Consider the following 22157-nt stretch of genomic DNA (forward strand, 5'->3'; position numbering starts at 1 on the left):
ACATTGGTGTACGGGGATCAAGTTCCTGTTTTCCTTTTATTATCGAAGGGTAGTTGACACACAGGCCATGTTAGTTTCAGGTGTACAACACAGTGATTCCACAGCTCAGTACAGTTATGCTGTGCTTGCACGTACAGCTACCACCTGTCACCGGACGACACTACGACCATACCAGACTGCTCTGAGCGGTACCTTCTGTCCCTGTGTTGAGTTCCTGTTTTCAGCTCTTCTGGGTGTGTAACAAGTGGAATCGCTGGGTAACATGCTAATTCTGTTTAGCATTTGGAGGAACCACCAAGTTACCCACAGCAGCCACGCCACATCACGTCTCTGCCAGCAACACACAGAACCTCTCCACACCCCGATCATTGTTTTCTATTTCATAACAGCTGTGCTAACAGGGGCTAAGTGGTACCTCACCGTGGTTTTGATTTGTACCACCCTAATGATTAGTCGTGTTGTTTCATGTGCCTACTGGTCACTGGGTATCTTTGGGAAAACATCTTCAAGTTCCTTTGCCCATTTTAAAGCCAAGTTTTGCGGTTGGGTTTTAGTTCTTCATGTAGTCTAGATATTAACTCTTTATCAGGTATAAAATTTGCAAATATTTTCTACCATTCTGTGAATTGCCTTTTCATCCTGATAGTGTACGACGATGCACAAACAACTGGTGTATCTGTTATCTTGTACTCGGCAACGTGGCCGAATGTCTGTTCTAGTAGCTCCCTTATGGAGTCTTTGGGATTTTTCTATATATACAGGATCACGTCTGAGAATAGAGATTTTTACTTCTGCCTTTCAAATATGGATGCCTTTTGGGGCGCCTGGGTGGCTCAGTTGGCTAAAGCATCCGACTTCGGCTCAGGTCAGATCTCACGTTCGTGGGTTCGAGCCCCGCGTCAGGCTCTGTGCTGACAGCTAGCTCAGAGCCTGGAGCCTGCTTCTGGTTCTGTGTCTCCCTCTCTCTCTCTCTGCCCCTCCCCCTCTCATGCTCTGTCTCTCTCTGTATCAAAAATAAATAAAATATTAAAAAAAAACAAACATGGATGCCTTTATTTTTTTCTTGTCTAATTACTTTGTCTCAAACTTTTAGTACAATGTTGAAAGAGAACTTCCTTGTCTTCTTCCTGATCATGGGGCGGGGGGAGCTTTGGTTTTTATCACTAAGCACGTTAGCTGTCAGCTTTTCACAAGTACCCTGATCACATTAAGAAGTTCCTTCTGTTCCTGCTTTTCCAGTATTTTATCAAGAGAGGCCATTGGATTTTTGTCAAATGCTTTTTCTGCATCAATTGAGCTGATGAATTTTTCCTGTTTTAGTAACGTGTTGTATTATACATTTAAAAAAATTTAATGTTTATTTTTGTTTTTTTAATGCTTATTTATTTTTGAGAGACAGAGAGAGACAGTGAGAGCAGGGGAGGGTCAGAGAGAGAGGGAGACACAGAATCTGAAGCAGGCTCCAGGCTCTGAGCTAGCAGTCAGCACAGAGCCCGACGCGGGGCTGGAACCCACACAAACCATGAGATCATGACCTGAGCCGAAGCCAGACGCTTAACCGACTGAGCCACCCAGGCGCCCCATACCGATTTCCTTATGCTGAACCACCCTTGCGTTTCTGCAATAAATACATTTAGTCGTGGTGCACGATCCTTTAAATATGCCGTTGGATTTCATTTGCTTGTATTTTGCTGAGAAAATGCTAAGATCTACCTTTTTGTTCATGAAAAGTGCGTTTATGATACAATACTGTTACAGCAGGTGCTTTACAGGTTTTGGTATCGGTTGGCATCTGTCAACACACTTTTCCTTTAAGAACCAGTCATATGATGAATAAATCTAGATTGTATCCAGAACACTTATCATGTTGTGAGCTTAGATTCTGTTAAAATCCCCTCGTGAATTTTTAGCAGGCAATTTAATCTCAGAAAGGCAGGGTTCCTCACAAGTTTCAAGTGCTGGTGCCACTATTACAGATGACAGGGGCACCCTGGGGCCAAAACAGGAAGAGAAAATAAAAGGGGACCACTGTCCCCTCTTTCTGGTTCCTCTGCCTTAGAAGTTTTCGCTACCAGGTTAAATGGCTACAGCCTTGCAACTTTTGTTTGTTCTTGTAGAAGGCCAGAGGAGGGGAAAAAAAAAGGGACTTTTGATTACATTTTCTAGTCACAGGTTGCCTTTTCCTGGTCCTGTGGCCACAGCGAAGATGGGTCCCTGTGGGGTTCTTGTAGCCTGACCTCAGAGGCAAAAGCCAAGGAAAAGGAAAAACACCAGGAAGTTCACCCCTGTATGCACTACTTAGGTTTTGACTCTCCTCCCTAATCTGCCTGATTTTATCTTTTAGAGTCCTTAAGTAATAACCCTTTTTGTATTTTTTTAGTCCCCATATTTAGTTGTAATCAGTGGGCGATAGGGTCTAGCCGGTGTAGTTCTTGACCAGCATCAGAAGCTGGGAAGCAACTCTGGAGAATTCCTGAACCCGTGCTTTCACACAATTTCACAAGAGTCTATACTGTTGTTTCCCATCTAACTTTGCTCACACTGGTGTGTGGGGAACACCAGAGAATTTGTGAATTTGAGGTCACTTTTACCACTCACCTACCTCCGTACATGGGAAGTAAACCACTCAGTCTGAATCACTGTTTTGGAATCCGTTTGTTTAGCACCTTAGTCCATAGTCTAATCAATATGCACTCCAAACTCTTCATCTCCAACTGGTTTATGTTCCAAATGTGTCTCAAACTCAACATTTAAAAATCTAACTGCATCATCAATCCACTTTACATACCCTGCTGTTTGCACAACCCTGAACACAAAGAACATCAAGTATCTCTTGTTAACGGCCTTTGTGTATCTACTTATCCCCCGTGAGGAGGGCCTGCCATTCCCGACTCCCCACCACCCCCACGTTCCGCAGATCACAGAAGCCCCTGCTTGTTCCTCCCTCCTTGACCCCTGCCCTCAGCTCAGATCCCAAATACCCTGGCTGTAGATGCTTTTCATTTCTTGATCGGCTCTCAGTCCACAGTGCTGCTTCATGACCTTCTTAAAACCGGATCCATGCATGTATTTTGTTTCCAAAAGTCCAAAGCATTTGGTCCCCACCAGGTGGAGTCCCATCCTGTCTCCTGCACGTACTCCACGCACGCTTCACACCAGCCCCACTGCCCCCACGCTCCCCCAACTCTTTGCACTTGCTTCTTCTTCCCTCCATCGGTGCTTCTCAAGTGTGGGGGTGGAGCACTGAACACAATTTGCCGATTTCCCGTGGATCAATACTTTTGAAAACCCAATACAAATAAAAAACGATCACATGTTTACAGGTCACAGAGGTGGCACGTTTCTTGGTGCTTTCAATGACAACGCCTGTCGCATCACAAGCTAACTGCACGTCTGCACTGGCCCCAGGACCATCCTTCACACAGGTCTACACTAAGTCCCCCTGTTCCCAGCCTGGGGGACCACCACCCAACCCCCCTCAAGGGCCAACCGTCACTACTGCCTACACCACACCCGCTGATACTCATGCTCCACAGTCACATCTCCTTCAGCATACCCACTGCCTCGCATGCCCCTGTTGGGACTTATCACACACTGGGGCGCCTGGATGGCTCAGACGGTTAAGCCTCTGACTTCAATTCAGGTCATGATCTTGTGGTTCATGGGTTCGAGCCCTGCATCGGGTTTCACATTCTTTGTCTCCGTCTCTGTTCCTCCCCTGCTTGTATTCTGTTCCTCTCTCTCTTCTCTCAAAAATAAATAAAGATTAAAATATTTAAAAAATAAAAAAACATCACATGTTTATTACAACCTTCTATCAAACGTCAAAGAGCAGGAAGCTCTCTGAAGTCAGGGACACGAAGCAGTCGTCTCTGCATCGTGAGCCTCGTGCCTACCACGTGGTGGGAGCTCAGAAATCGCATTAGCAAACGAACACGCCCAACCCACCTCGGTGGCGACATGCAGACAAGCAGGAACTGTAACAACTCTACGCAGAACTTTAATAACTCAGGGCGCGGGCTAGGGCATCGGGGTTGACCGGGCCGGGCCGCAGGAGCCGAGGCGCCCGTCAGTAGGCGGTCTGAGACTGCTGCTGGCGGTAGCCGCCCCGGCGCATGTAGCCCTCGTTCTTGCGGTAGCCGTCCTTCTGGTCTGCAGGACGGGGAGAAGGGGAGGAGGTGAAGGACAGCGCAGAGGCAGGAGGGGGCCGGTACCCGGGGAGAGCAGAGAAGTAAAACCATTTACCTCGGAAGTAGCCACCGTAGGTCCCCTGCTTGTGGTCAAACACCCGCTCGTTATTTTCCACCAGGCTGCCCAGCTTCTCGGCCAGCTGCAGAGCCAGGTTCTGCTGGGCAGTGGGCTCGGTGCGGTGCATCACTACCGTCTGTGTCGGCTGGTCCAGCGAGGCCTGATGGGAGGGAGACGGAGAATGGATGTGACGCAGATCCCCAAGCTGACTGGAGAGCTCCGCTCCAAACTCCCCACGACTCCACCTGCCTGCGCACTGATCACCCTGGCCCTTACCATCAACTCCTCGTTAATGATCATCTTGCTGATGATGGAGTGCACGGTAGGCAGGTCCAGTTCAAACATGTCAGACAGTGTCTCCATGCTGTGGACAAAGAGGGCAGGAAGCAGGGAGCAATTAGCAGCTTCGACTACAAAGCTGGGGCCCCTGTGCCTCCTCGGGGCCCATCCTACCTGATGGAGTCATAGACGCTGCTGTAGGTGAAGAGGTAGGTCCGCAGTGACTCTTCCTGGATCTTCCTGTGGGGAGAAGGGAGGAAGGGGGAACATATTCAGGGAAGGAGGCCACCCAGTCTCCCCACCCGGCACGGCCTTCCTGTCTGCTCACCTAACCAGCATGGTTCGGACTTTGTCGGCCTCAGGGAAGAGGTCCCACACTTTGCCGTTCATCTTTTCATTGATGATAAAGCTATGGCAGGTCTTCCAGTCGCCCATCTTCATAGCCTTGGAGGCAGCAACCACATGTTCCCTCATGGACTCCGGGGGACCTGAAAGGTTGGGAATGAGGCAGGGCCTAGGGAAGCCTGGGAACATGGCTCCTGCCTTGAGCACTGTTCAAGGAGGAACACAGGCCAGGAGAGCAAACAACGTGGCTGGGACTCTCTCAGTTCTCCATTAAATAGCCATGTGATTGCAGAAGTTACTTGGTATGAGAATACGTTTATTCAGACTGAATCAGTCTATGACACGAGTCAGGGGATTGGTTAGCGCCTTGAAAACGCTGGCAAATTGTTGCATCTATCCTCATGTACCTTTTTCTACAATAAGGTGCATAGCTTTCATCAGTTCTTATGAGATTTCTTGACCTAAAAAATTCCTAACATCTCAACTGGAACAAGAGTCACCAAACTTTATTTCTTCTCATACCACCTTCACGACTTTGAACATATCTGTATATCACACTGTTTCAGCTGACTTTTCCTTAAAGACAAGCCAGGGAAAGAAAACATGGCAAACGAGAGCCACAGGAATTCTGAGTAGACCAGAGAGTGCAAAAATTCTTAAGACTGGAAATGAATGGGAGGTATAAAGAAACACGAACAGATCTGAGCAAGGTCAAAGGCATAACAGATCAGCCCCAAAGAGAAATGTATGAATAAAGTTAAGCAAAAGGAAGAGAATGCAACGTTTCTGATCAGCTTCTACTCTGTGAACTTAATTTTTTTTTATGTTTTAATTTATTATTGAGACAGAGAGAAACAGAGCATGAGTAGGGGAGGGGCAGACAGAGGGAGGGAGACACAGGATCTGAAGCAGGCTCCAGGCTCTAGCTGTCAGCACAGAGTCCGATGCGGGGCTCGAACCCACGAACTGTGAGATCATTACCTGAGCCAAAGTCAGCCGCTTAACCACTGAGCCACCCAGGCGCCCCTACTCTGTGAACTTTAAAAAGAGGTGAAGTTAGAGGTTCAAAGATGATTTCGCGACAAAACAAACAGTAGTGCAGAGCGGAAATAGAAACTGCCTCTGGTTTTAGACAGTAATAGACAGAGCCTTATTAGTGAACCAGAGAGCCTGATGCTGGAAACACAGATTTGCCCTGTAAATTTTCCAATTAAAGGAAAACAAAGTTTCACTACACAAGGCAGACAAAATTTGTAAAAGGGGCACCTGCAGTTAACGCAAGCAGCAGGGGTGGATCTGAGGGGCTATGGCTGTGGGCGGTAAGCCTGGTCCCTCGCCAAGTCCTCCAGACACCAACCCCACCGGAAAGGCACCATTCAAATTCCTTTCCCAGTGAAATCACAACCCATTCAACCCTCGGACTGATCGATCAGATCTTCAAGTGATCAAAGGAACCAATGTTAGATTCTCAAATGCCAAGGGTCTAGCTGGTTGGGAGAAAATAACGTGCACAAAGAGAAAAAAAATTACAAAGAGACTTATCAGCTGTGGTAACCTTGGGTAAGTCACTTAACTCCCATGCCTCAGTTTCTTAGCCAGGAAAAAAGGAGTTAATCGCGGTAAGTGTATCACACACTTATTACTAAAGACAATTAAATATAGTTATTTATAAAACAGTATCATTATTTAAAAAACACTTAAAACAGTGCCAGGCAGAAAAAAAAGTACTATATAAGTTAATGTTAAATAAAAAATATCACTGGGGTCAGGCCATGGAGAGTTTAACTCGGTTAAGGAGCCTGGACTTTACTCCACAGACAGTGAAAAAGTCTGGAAGGCGTTGGGGGTGGTACAACACCATAAATTTGGTAGAAAGATAATGCTGAGAGGGGCGTGTGGGTGGCTCAGTTGGTTAAGAGTCCAACTCTTAATCTCAGCTCAGGTCTTGGTCTGAGGGTCACGAATTGAAGCCTCACACACTGAGCTCCACGCTGGGCATGAAGCTTGGAAAAAACAAAAAAGAGGGGCGCCTGGGTGACTCAGTTGGTTGAGCGTCCGACTTTGGCTCAGGTCATGATATCACCGCTCATAGGTTTGAGCCCCACATTAGGCTCTGCACTGACAGCTCAGAGCCTGGAGCTTGCTTCGGATACTATGTCCCCCCTCTCTCTGCCCCTCCCATATTCATGCTCTGTCTCTGTTTCTCAGTAATAAATAAATGTTTAAAAGAAAAATAACGCCGGGAAACAGACTAAAGAGAATGACAGGAAGTAAGGAGTTTAATCTGGAAGCTAAGACGATGTGTCCTACACATCCTACGACAGGAGACCACAGAGCCTACTGAGTCCAAGGAACACTCGAGGCTGCATGTGGAAAGATGATCCCATCAACAGAATCATCTCGTGTGAAAGTTATGCCCTTTGGTTTTGCGTAATCCTCTGAATAAAAGGGAGCCACGGCCAGGAGGGAAGTCGGGGGCCCTGCAGAGCCCCGCACTCACCCAGCAGGGGCTGCCGCTCGCCCACGCGCAGCTGGTGATGGAACTGCTTGCTGATCATGCGCCGGCGGGCGTCGCTCTCGTGCGCGGCCATGTACGGGATCTCCAGGAGCATGGCGGACACCAGGTACACGCACTCCAGCAGCTCCAGGTTGATGTGCAGGTGGAAGGGCACCTGGCGGCGCCGCTCCACCTTCTCCTGCTCCTGGTTGCGCTCCTGCAGGCTGCGCAGCAGCAGGCCCTGGCCCAGGAGCTCCTTGGCACGGCCGCTCGACTGGATGTCCAGCAGGGCATTGTGGGCGTCCTTGGTCAGGCCTTGGCGGAAAGCACAGATGCCCAGCTGCACCATGGTACGGTTGTACAGGATCTGGGGACAAAGGGCAAGGCGCTCAGAAGTGACAACCGCGAGGCAGGATGCTCATCCGTTCGACAAATCTGCACCGAGCACCTACTGGTGCAGAGCACAGTGCAGTGGCTGTGACAGGGAACAAAACACGCCAGCCGCTATCCTTCCATGGAGCCTGCATTCTAGGGATACGGGCGTGGAGGTCAAAATCACCACAGTAATGTCGACAGTGACTCACGCCAAGGAGAAAAATAAAAACAGAGGAGGGAGTTAAGAAGGGAGTCTACGTGGTGGTGGTGGTGGTGGTAGGAACTCACAATTTTCTACACGAGAACTAGGGAAGGCCTCATGTGAAGGGCACGTTTAAATAGAAACCTGATAGAAAAAGTCATGCATTTATCTGGGAGAAGAGTATTCTAGAAAAAAGGAAAAGTTGATGTGGCCTGAGCCGGTAGAGATGTGAGCGTAAACAGGATAGGCAGGAGCACGGCCTGGTTAAGGAGGTTGAGAGGGGAAATCAGGGGTAGGTTTTGGGGAAACAAGTGGTATGATCTCACTTAAAGAGGTTAACCCTGGCTGCTGAAGGGAAGGGAAATAAGTGCAGAAGCAGAGACCAGAAGATGACAGTGGCTCAGACCAGAGGTAGCAGTGGAAGTGATGAGTGGTCAGGTATGGACCCGAACTAAAGAACAAAGATAAATTATTTTCCATTTTGGGGGCATGAGGATGGCTCAGTCGGTTAAGCACTGACTTCAGCTCAGGGCATGATCTCACGGTTTGTGAGTGTGAGCCCGCATCGGGCTCTGTGCTGTCAGAGCAGAGCCTGCTTGGGATCCTCTGTCTCCTTCTCTCTCTGCCCCTCCAACCCCTTCTTGCATGGGCACGAGTGCACTCTCTCAAAAATAAACAATATTAAAAACAAAAAGATAAGCAATAAATATAAAAAAGAAAGCAATTTAGGATTACCAGGGAGATAGAAACCAACACTGTAAAGAGACACTTTTACACAACAAGCAAGGTGGCTTATTGTTGTCGGCTTAAGAAGCCCGACAACGCCAAATATCGACAAGGAACAGAATATCACAGCAGAAGAGTAAAGTGGCGTCAGCACTTTTGGGTTTCTAATGAAGCTGGACACACGTCGACACTCTGATACGGCAATTCTACTCTTAACTATTTACCCCAGAGGAACCATACAGCCACACAAAGGCTTATAAACGCTCATGACAGCTTCTTTGTAACAGCCCCACACTGGACACGGCCCAGTCTACCAACAAGAAAACGTATCAAGAACTTGTGATAAGATCATACACTGGACGAAAAGAGAACAAATGGGAGCGCTGCGGAAACCGGGCTCACCACGGGTTCACGTCAGTGCCGCCTCCCTGTCTTCTCCACACGTTTACAGGACAGGCACCTAGATGTGGCCGTGCCACTCCTCTATGAAAATGTCCCCAAAGAACCGCCACGTGCACAGAGGTCCCACTATCTTGTCCCAACACGTAACTCCGCGTCTGGGTCCTGTCTTTCCTTAGTTTACCAGCTTGCTACGGTTCTCTCCTAATAAAATGAGAGCTGTCCTAAGGCTCCGAACGAGACACACAGCAGGGTGAGACTGCGGGCTGCGCCCAGGACTCTGTCCTGGAGGACTGCAGCGGCGTTAGGACAGGACCCCTGTGCTCACGTGCAGGGGATCAGAGAACGCTGGCATCTGGGAAGCACCAAGCGTCCGCCCGTCTGCACCAGCCAGACAGGCGGCTACTCCGGCCGAAGCCATTCTGCCCACAGACGGGGGCCTGGCCTGCTCTTCCCTTTGCCCCGGGGGCCAGAGCGCCTCCTTCCCAGCCCACCTGCACTGGCGGGTCCGCGTGCTGAATGTTGTCCTGCAGGTGGCTCATGAGCATGAGGTCGCGGGCCTGGTACCAGCGCGAGTGCAGAGCGTGGTGGTAGATGTGGCAGAGGATGGCGCACGTGCGGATGCGGTCGGTGCGGTCCTTGGCGTAGATGTACTTGCACAGCCGCTCCATCAGCACAGCCGAGTCCTCGCCCTCGTTTTCTGCCTGGTCTTGCTCCGACTGCGGGGAGGGGTGGGATGACGGTCAAAGAAATGGCTCAGGCCTCAGCGATCAAAGGGGAGACTCCACCTGGCCTCCCCGCAAGTCCCTCCAGGTCTCCCTCCCAGCTCCGCCTCAGAGAATTCCCAGGGAACAGATCTCCGCAAAGCCGTGACAGATGCGTCCCTCACCCTGTGACGTGACAAGGCTGCTAGGACTCACCTTCGAGGAGCCCTCAGGCGGGGTCAGCTGCCGCTGATGGGCCTTGTAGTCAAACTTGTAGTAGGTGTGGAGGATGCGCCTCAGGTAGACGCGACAGATCTCCTCGGTGGTGCCCTTCTCCTCCAGGTAGCGCTGCACGCGCTCGATGATGGCACACACCTGTGCCTCGTCCTTCAGGTGTTCCACGTACTCTGGAAGGGAGAGCGCCCCCATCTCAGCCAGGCACCTGCCTTTCCTAATCGCGTGCCCCCGATCAGCCCGGTTAGCTCTCTGTGGCTTCTGCACTCGTCAGCAGCGTCTCCTCGCAGTGCCCCGAAAACACCATGCCCTCGCCGCACCCACCACACCCACCTGTCGGGTGTGCTCTTCCGATGAGCTTCTCCTCCCCATTCCAACGGCCCCTGCCTTCCGCTGCCTCCTCCAACCACCACCGACCCCAGCCGCCCCGCCTCTCGCTACCACAGGTCCTGGTGGGAAGTTCTAATGCACCTTCACGTGATCTGCGACTGTCTCGTTCATTTACTTACTGAAACACCTGTCTCCGTTCTCCTGCACCAAAACGTACGCTCCATGTGCCTGAAAGGCGTCTGGCTGACCTATTACTACACACCTGACTCTGGGCCCATGGGCACGCTCCTATTTCACTGAGGAGATGTCTTGTACTTCCCCGAACCAAATGCCTCGGATCCAAGCTACACAAGCAAAGTGGACTGAGGCCAGACCCCAACAATTCTCAAAGTGCAGCCCCCAGATGGCAGCATCACCCGGGAACATGTAAGAAATGCAAAACTTGGAGCCCCTTCCCCAGATCCACTGAGTCAGAAGCTATGGGGGCGGGGCCTAGCATCCTCCCAGGTCATCCGTGTGAATGCTGGGCTAAGGAGGGGCTGGCTCCCCAGACATTCTGCTAATATAATCCTTAGTTTCACTCCCTGCACCTTTCCTCTGATGCCCACGCTCGCCCAGGCTCACCTTGGGAGTGAGGATCAGTATTCTGCATTATTTTGGTAAATTCTTCATCCATTCGTTCCACCAGGGTTAGGATACAGCCACGGACACGCAGTGGCTGAAAAGGCAGGCAGAGGAGCAGCAAATAAATTAGCCCATATCTCAGTGCTGGACTTCAACCCTTCCGTCTCCACTGAGCCTTCCCAAGGAAAAACCACACACCTCCAATTAGCCTCCAATTTCTCTCTTTACCTGGTCAACATTGTGCAGGTTCTCACTCTCTTCCAGAATGTTCTCTCCAACAAAGATGTTGGGGTTTGCAAACAGGATGTCCATCAGCTCATTGATGCAGTCCAGGCACTTCTGCCACATCTCAGGCTGCAAGAGATCCGAGGGCGGTCAGACGTGTGAAGGTGGGAGAAGTGGGGGCCTCCCAAGAGCTTATCCCAGGAATCCAGGGGGCCTTCAACACCAAGATGGCTTCCACAGATCCTCGAGTTTTAAGACACCAGGCACCTCCCACCCCTGGCCCACCAGCTCAGCTCCGGGATGGTGCTTCTCCACTGCCCTCACCTTCATGTATGTGGCCAGGTTTGGGTTGTAGTCATAGAGAGAGGCGATGATATTGAACTTGATCTTGACTATGACACCCTCCCCCAGGTTGTTTTCAGACGCAATCTGAACCAGCAGCTGGAGCAGCTCAATCTGGGCCGCACTGGAGGGGAGCACAGGTGGGCAAGGCATCAGAGACAAATCAAAACCCTCCTCCCGTCACGCACTGTGCCCTCTCCAGACGAGCAAGGCAGTGTCACTCCCGCTAAGCCCCTATCCTCACCACCCATGCACTTGCTTGTCCTTTAGAAATTCCAACAGAAGCAGCTATAATGCTCACAATCGGCCATCTTCTTTAGGCACCAAATAACTAGAGAAAGTGAGCATCATTTCCGTTTTACAGATGAGCAAACAATCCCAAAAGGTTAAGTGACTGGGTTAAGATCAAAAAGAGAGTAAAGAGCAGAAAACGGACTGGTCTGTTCCAAGTACATACCATTCCTTCAACTGTAACCACACAGATCTTCCCCAAACAGCACCGTTTCCCCACCAACCCCTGCCCGTGTCTTAGAGGAAAAGAGCATTCCCAGTCCAGGCCCGTGGACCTTACCGGTCAGTCCCCTTCTTGCCTCGCGCCTGCAGGATCTCATTCAGCTTCTTGATGACAACGGCATGGGTGATCTCAGTTCCCTTGGCAAACATTTTTGGTTTCTCCTAGGCAACACATGTCCCATCACGTGCAAGCTGATATAAACCCATTCGTGCCCTAACTTTTCTCCCAAGCCGACGGGGCCCAGGGCGGGGGGCAGGGGGCCCGGTGGGAAGGAAGACAGCTGTATGCTCTCCCAGACCGTTTCCCAATTCATCTCAACACTGACGTCCTCACCTTAACGAGGGGCACTCCCCCCCGGACCCTTTCCCACTCTCCGCCTTCGTTGTCCTCCTCCTCCTCATCCAGGCGCTTAGATTTCCTATCGTGCTTCTTCTTGGCTTTGTCCTCCCGTTTCTTCTCGGCCGCCTTCTTGTCCTCCTCTGTGGTGGGGGCCCTGCCAGGAGACATAGGAGAAGGTGAGAGACCAGTCCCAGTCCACCTCTGAGGCTGCTTCTTCCCACGAACTTCCCCTTTCCCTCCATCCAGCCCCGGTTCAGGTTACACCCTATGAGAATGAGCTAGAGTTAACCACAACCATTACCACAACCATAACCAAAGCAAGGACTATCAAGCATGTGAACTTGCCAGACTGCTTACCAGGGTGTGTCACCGTATCACACCCGCTAAGAAACTTACGGCAGAAAGAGTGTGGCCTGATCTGATAGGGTAGAGGGGCCCACCTGGCCACGGGAGACCCAGAAGCAGCCTGCCGTGTTGTCCCATAGCTAACCTCTCAGGTTTTCCAGAAAAACCGGTATCCATAAGCAACATAGTTGTCCTCTAACACTGGTCGCTCTATCCAGACCGATCTTTTCACCAGCCACCAACTAATCAGTTTGAACTTATGTAAAAAAACCCTGCCGTTCCCAGACTGTCTGCTCCCCGCTTATGACAATTAATCTGACTTTTGAATTTAAAAAACAATGTACGAGACAACAAAATTTCCCCACAAAAGTGAGAAAGATCAATGGCTATCCTGATGTGGTCTTAAGCCACCTGGTGTCTGAAACCACCTCCAGACTCTAATACTTATATAACAAAACACAAACCCAACACGAGAGACAAATTAACTCAAACTTTACATGGATACTGATGAAAAAAATCTTTCCAGTCTCAACAGACATTCAGATTATCTATAATTATCACCAACTACCTTTTATTTTATTTTGGGGTGGGGTGGAGAGAGTGGGGAGGGAGAGAGAGAGAGAGAGAGAGGTCAGCACGCACCAGCAGGGGAGAGGGGCAGAAGGAGAGAATCTTAAGCAGGCTCCGCACCAACATGGGGCTCGATCCCACAACCCTGGGATCGTGACCTGAGCTGAAATCAAGAGTCAGATACTCAACCGACTGAACCACCCAGGCGCCCCATCAACTGCCATTTAGACACCTAAAACTAAATTTGGGGGCACCGGGGTGGCTCACTTGGTTGAGCGCCCAACTTCATTCAGCTTAGGTCATGATCTCGAGGTTCGTGAGTTCCATCCCCGTTATCAGGCTCGCTGCTGTCAGCACAGAGCTTGCTTCGGATCCTCTGTGCCTCTCTCTCTGGCCCTCCCCGACTGGCGCTCTCTCAAAAAGAAACATTGAAAAAATATAAATGAAAAGTTAAAATAAATTTCATTTGAATTGCTTAAAAGGTCTGAATATATTTTATAAATAGTTTATACATTTGCCAGCTGGATTCAACCATTCCCCTTGCCAAAGGCTGTATGCCGAAACTCTTTAATAACGGCTTGCTCATTCTCTCCGTACTACTGCCATACTTTCCAATGACAAAAACTCACTTTATTATTAACGATATTTAGATACATAGTTATGTATCGTTGAACTGAAACCTCTTGGTCATATCATCCCTAAAGCTCTTTGAAGATCAAACTTAATGCTATTTTAAAGCCAAAGAAACTTAAACTGCAAAAGATCTTCATCTTTCTCAGCCTAAAGTTTTACTCCTAGCCCTAAGGATGCTGGGATTTATACTTCAAAAACACAATGAAGTCTCACCCTATGAAATTTTTTAATTTTATTTTTAAAGATTTTAAGTAATCTCTATACCCAGCATGGGGCTTGAACTCACACCCCTGAGATCCACAGTGGCACACTCCACCGACTGAGCCAGCCAGGCACCCCCTCACCCTACCAAATGCTAACTGAAAGACTAAAACTTGGCTTGACCTCTCTACTATGACAGATTATGCTTTGGTATATTAACATGTCATTAGAAGTTATTAGATAACTAATGTTTATGCCCTCAGTTATATATCCAACAGACGCAAGTTACCTCTGCAAAGGAACGTCACCAAATACACTCCTATTTAAATACATAGCCAAGAAACTAAAGATACGTCTTTTTTAATGTTAATTATTTTTGAGAGAGCGAGAGCAAGAGTGGGGGGGCCATTTGAAGCAGACTCTATGCTAAGAGCAGAAAGCCGATGCAGCGGCTTGAACTCACCAACCACAAGATCATGACCTGAGTCAAAGTCGGATACCTAACCGACTGAGCCACCCAGGTGTCCCAAGATTAAAGATGTGTTCATCTTTTTTGCCTTTTTTCTCCACTGCTAACTTCTTTGACAATTAAGTATTATCTAAGTTTCAAACAATCTTGATTGCTCACTATTGGAGGGTCATCAAAAGGACAAGACTGCCACTTAACCCTTAAGTGCCGGTCACAGGCAACAGGAGGCCCCTCACCCTCTCCCCTGTCCTTGCAACGTGCATTCTGCCCACCATCCCCACTCTGGGGGCCGTTTCAAGAATGCAGCCTCGTGAGTGACGTGTTAAGACCATCTGGACTGTGTCTGTGACACTATCACGTTAAGGCCTCTAAACAAACTTCTGTGATTCCGGCAGATGGGTGCGGGGACACACAAGCCTCACACAGAAGTCCCCTTCCTTTTTAAATCTGACACACACCAACTTGGATTTGTCTGCCTCTTTCTTTGGTCTTTCCCTGCCCTCCATGTACAGGGATCAGTTTCAGATTTCACCCTCAGAACTCCCAAGGTCGTAAACCAACACATCTAACATGGCAGACAGGCAATAAGTATTTGTGGAATGAATGGAAAAAAAAAAAAAGGGGTCTAACATGGCAACTTATCAGAAGGGACCTAAACCATTAGATTTCATTAGTTTGTACTTAAGAATTCCTACCCCTATTACAAATTCAGAAACATTACTGTGTAATCTGTCAGTTACCTCTAACGTGGTTCATACAGCAAGCTAAATCCACATTTTAGCCCCAAACTCACATTAATTTCCTTAGCTAAGAATTAATTAAACCTAAATAAAGACTATAATAAAGTCAGTCAAGACTATAATAAAAATGTCCAATGAATAACATCTTATTGTACCTGGATTAATACTCTGAAAAATAAATCAATTAAGAAAAAAGCCAGGGCGCCCGGGGGGGGGGGGCAAAGCTGGTTGAGCGCCCAACTTCGGCTCAGGTCATGATCTCACTGTCTATGGGTTCAAACCCTGCTTCAGGCTCTGTGCTGACAGCTCAGAGCCTGGGGCCTGCTTTGGATTCTGTGTCTCCCTCTCTTTTTCTGCTCCTCCCATGCTTGGACTCTCCCTCTCTCTCTCTCAAAAATAAAAATAAACATTTAAAAAAAATTTTTTATAACTGGTCTTGTGATACAGGTAAAACAGTGTCTCTAAATTAATTTTCAATGTTAGGAAGTCAAACAATGTCAAAGACCTTTGAGGATCCCATGGTTAACCCGACCTCTGTCAACCGGAATTTTAACTACATCTAATTTTAGGTGTGTTGGGCTAGGTATACAAAATAAAATTTCACATGCTAAAAATATGTATCAAGGGTAATCTCTAAAGTGACAGGATATAACTCCCAAGCCAGTAGAGAAATAAACTGAGAGGAAAAACAGAATAAAATCTAGAAATGGGTTTAAAAGTAGGAAAAAGTGAGAAGTAAAATAATAGTATTGATTTCAAAATAATTATTCGGAGTGAAAGAATCCAAATCCCTCCCAATCAAGTAATATGCTGTGTGATTCCATTTACATAAAATTCTAGAAAATGCAACCTTTTCTAGAGATAGAAAGCAAATCAGTGGCTGCCCAGGGAAAGGGCGGGGGGCTGGCTGCCAGAAAGACCACGGCACGGCTTTGGAGCGGTCAGCCCCACCATGATCACTAGAAGGGGAAGAAGGGCTGGAAACTGAAACGGATGACTTAATCCATCATGCTGAGGTAACGCAACTTCCATCACAATCCCTGAATGACGAGGTCTGGAAAGCTTCCTGGTCGGTGAGCACGTCGAGGGGCTGGGAGTGAGGGGCACCCGGGGGACGGGGAGCCCTGTGCCTGCTCTCCCACACTCTGCCCTATGTGTCTCTTTCAGGTGGGGCTGTTCTTGAGTTGTCCCTTTTAAAATACACGGGCAAGGGCACGTAAAGTGCTTTCTCAAGTTCTTTGGGCTGTTCTAGCAAATTCTCAACTGAGGAGGGGGTTGTGGAAACTCCAAATTTACAGCTTGTTAGTCAGAAGTACGGGAGCCAAACTTGGGACTTGCCAGTGGCGTCCGAGATGGGGGCGGCCTTGGGGGAGGGAGCCCTTACCCTGACGAGGCTGCAGTAACTCTGCGTAGTTTCAGAACTGAACTGCACGTGGAACCCCACGTGGTGTCCGGAGAGTTGGAGAAGTGGAAGGTGTGAAGAAAACAAGAACCAAAACAACCCCACACGTACGGCAGCAGAAGTGTTATAAGTAAACACATGACAGAACGCATGCTCACTGGACTTGACTGATTAAGAGGAGCACAGAATAAAAGTGCTTCCTTACGCCTGGTCCTCTGTAGTGCCAGGGAACTCACTCCCTCCTAGAGCAACACAACCCTAACTTCTGAAAGCAGAGCACGTCCCACGAACAGCAACAGTTCGTGTAGGAACGCAGCACATCACCAGGGAGCTCCACGCTGGACCCTTGGCAGGGGCCCCAGGGCAGCTCTCAACCTTGACCTCAGAGGAAGCAATGGACGCCTACGAAGGTTAAGTGACTTAGCAAAGTTGACAGCTACCTAAGGGTTGGAACCAGAATCCAAACCAGACTCCTTCCCCATTCCAAGACGGTCCCAGCCAAGTTCAGGAAGGCCTGCTGCAGTCTGTGTCACAGGCTACGAAGTTCTCAGGGAGAGGGGTCAGAGTGGCAGGGCCACGTGCCGGCCCTGGGCTCAGCCACGTCCCTATGTCATCATCCTCATATGCTACCCCTGGAGGCAGCGTCAAGGGTACAGACAAGAAAGCCTGGAAAGGTTGAGGAGCCTGCCCAGTATCGCACGCATGGCTAGTTGGGGCCAGAAAGAGAGTCGCACTCAGGCCACATGCAGGGCATCATGTCCCACTTAAATATCTGCCCCCCGGCTTTCAAATCCCATCCTTGGTCTCATGAGACCCATTAGCTTTGTGACCTTAGCCATCCAACATACTTGACCCCAAGATCCCTCTTGTGGCCTGTACAACCTAAAAGGAGCCTGTGGAAATATCAACAACCTTCAAGATACCGCCAGGTGTTCCCACTGTCACCAGAAGCACCCCTGCTTTTCTTACTTTTTAAGGAATCTCGAGGCCAGCACGGTCTGTTTTCCTTCTTCCTCCTCTGAGTCTGAATCAGAAGACGTGGAACCCGTGTCCCAGTCTTCATCATCCTCTGAATCTTCTGAGTCCTCATCTTCATCCTTACAGACATAAGAGAGTCAGCAGGAAGAAGACGGGCAGACTGACTGGCTTCCCTGCTCTCCAGCTGACACATGGTCTGAGGACTTTCAGGAGCAGAACAAGAGTGGGCATTTGTAGGAGTCCGCACACGAAGAGCTGGACTGGACCGCTGAGACGCACAGAGAAGGGCTGACTTGCTCCAGGGACACACAGCTCCCCAGGGGCAGAGCTGGGCCCCGAATCTAGTTCTCTGCGTTGCAGGTCGCTCAGTGCTCTAATCCAAGAGGAAGCCGGTTCCCAAACCTGAGTGTGCTAACCCCACCCCTCCCAGCCCTAGGGTTCTGGAGTCTTCTCCCCAGGGACCCAAGAATAGGCCACAGCAGGCAGATCGCTCTGTAGTCTCACCCTGGCTCTTACCTCCATTTTTTTGAGGAACTTGCGACTGTCTCCAGAAGGGGCTTCTGATTTCTTCTTTAAGAAAGTTGCAGCACTGACTCCGTCCTCATCCTCATCCTCATCCGAAGAGGCTGGTGGGAAAGGAGAGAGGAGAGTGAGGTGGTAAAGAGCAGAGCTGAGGGGCCACCAAGAAACCGGGCCAAGGGAACCGCCGACCCTAGACTCCGCACCACTGGCAGGAAGGGTGTCCCCTCTCACCTTCTGAATCCTCCTCATTCTTCTCGGCATCTTCATCGGCAGACTGCTCAGGGTTCTTGACAGAAGGAAACGAGACAGTAACTGACGATGCCTGCCAAGCATCACCCCCTCCTACCCCTTCACCCGGAGAGTCGGGACCTGATTCCTTCTCTAGTCACACCTTCCATCTGCAAACGCTTTTCTTTCTCACTCGTGGGGTCCCTGTCCCCACAGTTCAGAAGGTCTGCCCCTAGCATCCCTACCTGCTTATAGTTTGTAATATGGGACTCAAAATCTCGGTTGTATTTTCGAATCTTCTGGCGCAGTGTGCTCAGGGCCTTGGCGTTGTTCTTGTTCATCTTCTTCTTCCCTTCCTTATCCTCCCATAGCTAAAGGAAAGACGAGGGGAGAAAGGGAGAATGGGAGTTTAGTTTTCCTAAACTTCAGGCTTCAGTATACCATTATGAGTGTTGCCATCTATATACCGCCTGTACCACTTACCAACTGTATTTATTATCTTTTTAAAAAGACCCTTTGGGTATCACCACCCAAAGAAGAAAACCACAAATAAATAACAATAAAAATAAACGGGATTAAAATCCTTGGCCAAAAAAGATCCCTTTCCTTGCTTCATCCCCCCATTCCCATGTTCTAAGAAGTACTGTATACACAGGAAGCAGCCAAGAGGAGACAGGAGCCCTGGAAGTGGGTCAGGAGCAGGCCCTAAGTCCACGATCCCCTCCGGATCCCCCCTGGCCCCCAGGAACCCCACCTCGTTAAGGTAGTCCTCCAGGTCAGCCAGGATGCGGATATAGAACCGGGGGACACCTTCCTTGTCCACAATGCTCTTAGCCTTCCCGTACGCTTTTCCCAGGAGCTCAAACTCCTCCAGGCACTTGGTGACATCCCGAATCTTCATGGCATTACGGATGGTTCGGATGAGGTTGGTCAGCTCCTCAAACCTAGATTGGGAGCCCCAAATCACTTTGAACGTGTCCACTGACACCAGGAAACCCACCACTGATGCAGGGAGTCCCCAGCGCCCGGCCTCCCCATGGCCTCACCTTTTGTCCTTGGCACTTCGGACAACTCTCTTGGTGTCTTCCTCATCCTCACTGAGCAACAACGGCCTGTTAGAAAGAACAGAGATCACTAACTTCCCTTCCTTGCTCCAGTCTTTTCACGTGATCTCTAGTTTCCTTCTCAGATGGGACAGAAAAAATGGAATTATTCAAGCCAACACACCACACTCATCCTTGATTCTTCGTCTTCAAAACCTCATCACATAGAACTCAATCGCTTAAGCCTACTTCAAGAATGCCCTTTTGTTAAACAGTGTTGCACATACAAAAATGACCATCTCTGGGGCGGCTGGGTGGCTCGGTTAAGCCTCCGACATTGGCTCAGGTCATGATCTCACAGTTTGTGAGTTCGGGCCCGCATCAGGCTCAGTGCTGACAGCTCAGAGTCTGGAGCCTGCTTCGGATTCTGTGTCTCCACTTCTCTCTGCCCCTCCCCTGCTCATACTCTCTCTTTGTTTTTCAATAATGAATAAATGCTAAAAAAAATTTTTTTAAAAAGATGACCATCTCCATCTCTCAAAAAATAAACAAAGGTGTTTATTTACTGGGTCAGAAAACTAATTACATGAGGACACAAGTAACTAAGCACCGAAAGAAAAAAAAAAAAAAGGTACTTCAACTAGAATGAGTGGAAATGGCTTTAAGAAAGTGGTACTTGAATTAGATCACAGAAAACAATGTTTCCCAAACTGTGAGAGACGAATGGCAAGGGAAAAGTCTCAATGACTTTAACACCTCCGTTACCAGCACTTTTCTTTATTTTTATTTTATTTTTTAAATGTTTTTATTTATTTTTTTTTTTTTTGAGAGAGAAAGGGAGACAGTGTGCAAGCCACAGAAGTTCGAGCAAGAGAGAGGGAAACACAGAATCATTAACAGGCTCCAGACACTGAGCGATCAGCACAGAGCCCAACTTGGGGCTCAAACTCACAAACTGTCAGATCACGACCTGAGCCGAAGTCTCAGGCTTAACCGAAGACTTAAGTCAGAGGCTTAACCGGACTGAGCCACCCAGGCACCCATTTTTCAATTATTTTCTATTTTAGAAAAAGTGATGTTGGTTTTCTGATTGTGCAATAATATAAAATCGTATGATTACATGTATGTATTTTCAAACAGTAGCACAGGGATACAGAAAAGGCGAAGAGACACGTGTAGGAAGGAAGTTGGAGAAACAACATTCCACTGTTTCAAAAGGTGAAAAGAATTTTAATTTGCAGAGATAGAAAAAGGGTATTTAAGTGAACATAAAAAAAAAAAAAAGGAAAATAGATGTTTATGAACCAGCCCACGACGCCAGGTGGCTGGGCTCCAAAGCCACATCACGCTCTTAAATACCAAACGAGCATTTTGGATTTCTTTCCGTGAACAGGATTTTTTGGTAGTAAGAATAACTACGACTGTTGTTGGAGTCCGATGCCAAGCAGCGGGGAAGTGGTAGAGGCTGTGGGCATGTAAGCCGGTTAGGAAGCTGATGGAACAGACCCAGCCAGTGGGAAACGTCTGACTCTATCCCTGGTACCCGGCGGGTGGACTCCCACAATTCACAGCACCGCGAAGCATGAAGGTTGTCCCGCCAACACTATTCTGGCTCTCACACTCTCGAAATCCTCGGAACTCGCTGTCGCCCCCACCTCCACTCCCCTCCCACAAACGCGGCCCGGCGGAGCCTGCCAAACCCCGCACTCCCCGACAGGTCACCGCCGCGCAATCCCCCCACTCACTGTTTGCCGTAGTTGCCCCCGACAGGTTTGGTGACGAGCTCTTCCCCCGACAGGGAGGACTCCGACTCGCTGTCCGAACCGGTGGTGAAAAACCGCGACATGGCGACGGACTGAGAGGCTGCGGCGGGCGCAGCGGGGCCTGCGGGGAGAGCCGGAGTCACAGGCCACAAGAAGGGACCGAGGTCGTTACCTCCCAACTCCTGCCTCTCACTGTCCCCAGCAAGTAACCCGATCTGCGTCCCCTCCTCAAAGAACAAGGCCCAAGAAATACAAACCGTCGGAGCTCGCGAGTCACACGCCGTAACCGGAACAGCAGAAACGGAAAGAGTGGGAAGGCGGGACCCTTACGTCATTTCCGGGAGATCTAGCTGAACTACGCCGGCGACTACAATTCCCAATGGTCTTTGCACAACTCAGGGGCGGAGACAGTCTGACGTCACCTCGGCAGGCAGGGCAGTTCCTCAAAAGTCTCACGGCCAACTGCATGGTGTTGTCACGTTTTATTACTGAGATACTCAGCCTCACCTGCAGAATCAGGATTTCAGGGCGGGGGGGTTTACCTTTTTAAAGTGCCCACGTAATACTGATGAGCTGCTAGGTTTTGGAGCTGGGCTTAGAGCAAACTTCGATTCAGACTTTGGAGTCAAATCTTAGCTCCACCACTTTGTATGAATTTAGGCAAATTTCCCAATCTCTCTGCGTTTCATTCTCCCCAAACTATAAAATGACAATAATAGCACCTACCTCATGGGGTGTATGAGAGTTAAATGGTTTAGTAGATGTGAAGCATTTAGGACAGTGCCTTGTACAAAATAAGCATATACTAATTAGCTAGTATTTGCTCATTATTCCACAAATACTCATTTAGGAAGCATTTACCATGAACTAACAGTGTTCT

At 49.1% G+C, this 22157-nt stretch overlaps 1 protein-coding gene across 1 annotated transcript; it reads right to left on the reverse strand.

The window, feature by feature from the left end:
• Positions 1-3975: 3975 nt before the first annotated feature.
• LOC115299036 (eukaryotic translation initiation factor 3 subunit C) lies at positions 3976-21601 on the reverse strand. Its single transcript, XM_029948310.1, has 21 exons — positions 21535-21601; positions 21260-21398; positions 19518-19583; positions 19226-19415; positions 18717-18842; positions 18475-18529; positions 18238-18347; positions 17713-17840; positions 12378-12537; positions 12102-12205; positions 11513-11654; positions 11192-11317; positions 10964-11057; positions 9992-10182; positions 9566-9790; positions 7373-7736; positions 4856-5015; positions 4702-4767; positions 4525-4612; positions 4246-4408; positions 3976-4152 (listed from the first exon to the last, which is right to left on the reverse strand). Exons 2-21 carry the CDS (start codon positions 21358-21360, stop codon positions 4070-4072), a joined length of 2742 nt encoding a protein of 913 aa, XP_029804170.1. The 5' UTR covers positions 21361-21398; positions 21535-21601; the 3' UTR covers positions 3976-4069.
• Between the last annotated feature and the right edge of the window lie 556 nt (positions 21602-22157).

The sequence above is a fragment of the Suricata suricatta genome, chromosome 8 (genome assembly GCF_006229205.1).
Source record: "Suricata suricatta isolate VVHF042 chromosome 8, meerkat_22Aug2017_6uvM2_HiC, whole genome shotgun sequence".
In the NCBI taxonomy this organism is placed as follows: Eukaryota; Metazoa; Chordata; class Mammalia; order Carnivora; family Herpestidae; genus Suricata; species Suricata suricatta.

Coding starts and splice junctions, on each gene's coding strand:
- LOC115299036 (XM_029948310.1), bottom strand. CDS start 21,360: ATGTCGCGGTTTTTCACCACCGGTTCGGACAGCGAGTCGGAGTCCTCC. Junction 11,655..12,101: donor GGCAAGAAGGGGACTGACCG/GTAAGGTCCACG, acceptor GCTCCCCTCCAG/TGCGGCCCAGATTGAGCTGC. Junction 4,409..4,524: donor TCATTAACGAGGAGTTGATG/GTAAGGGCCAGG, acceptor CCCTCCCATCAG/GCCTCGCTGGACCAGCCGAC.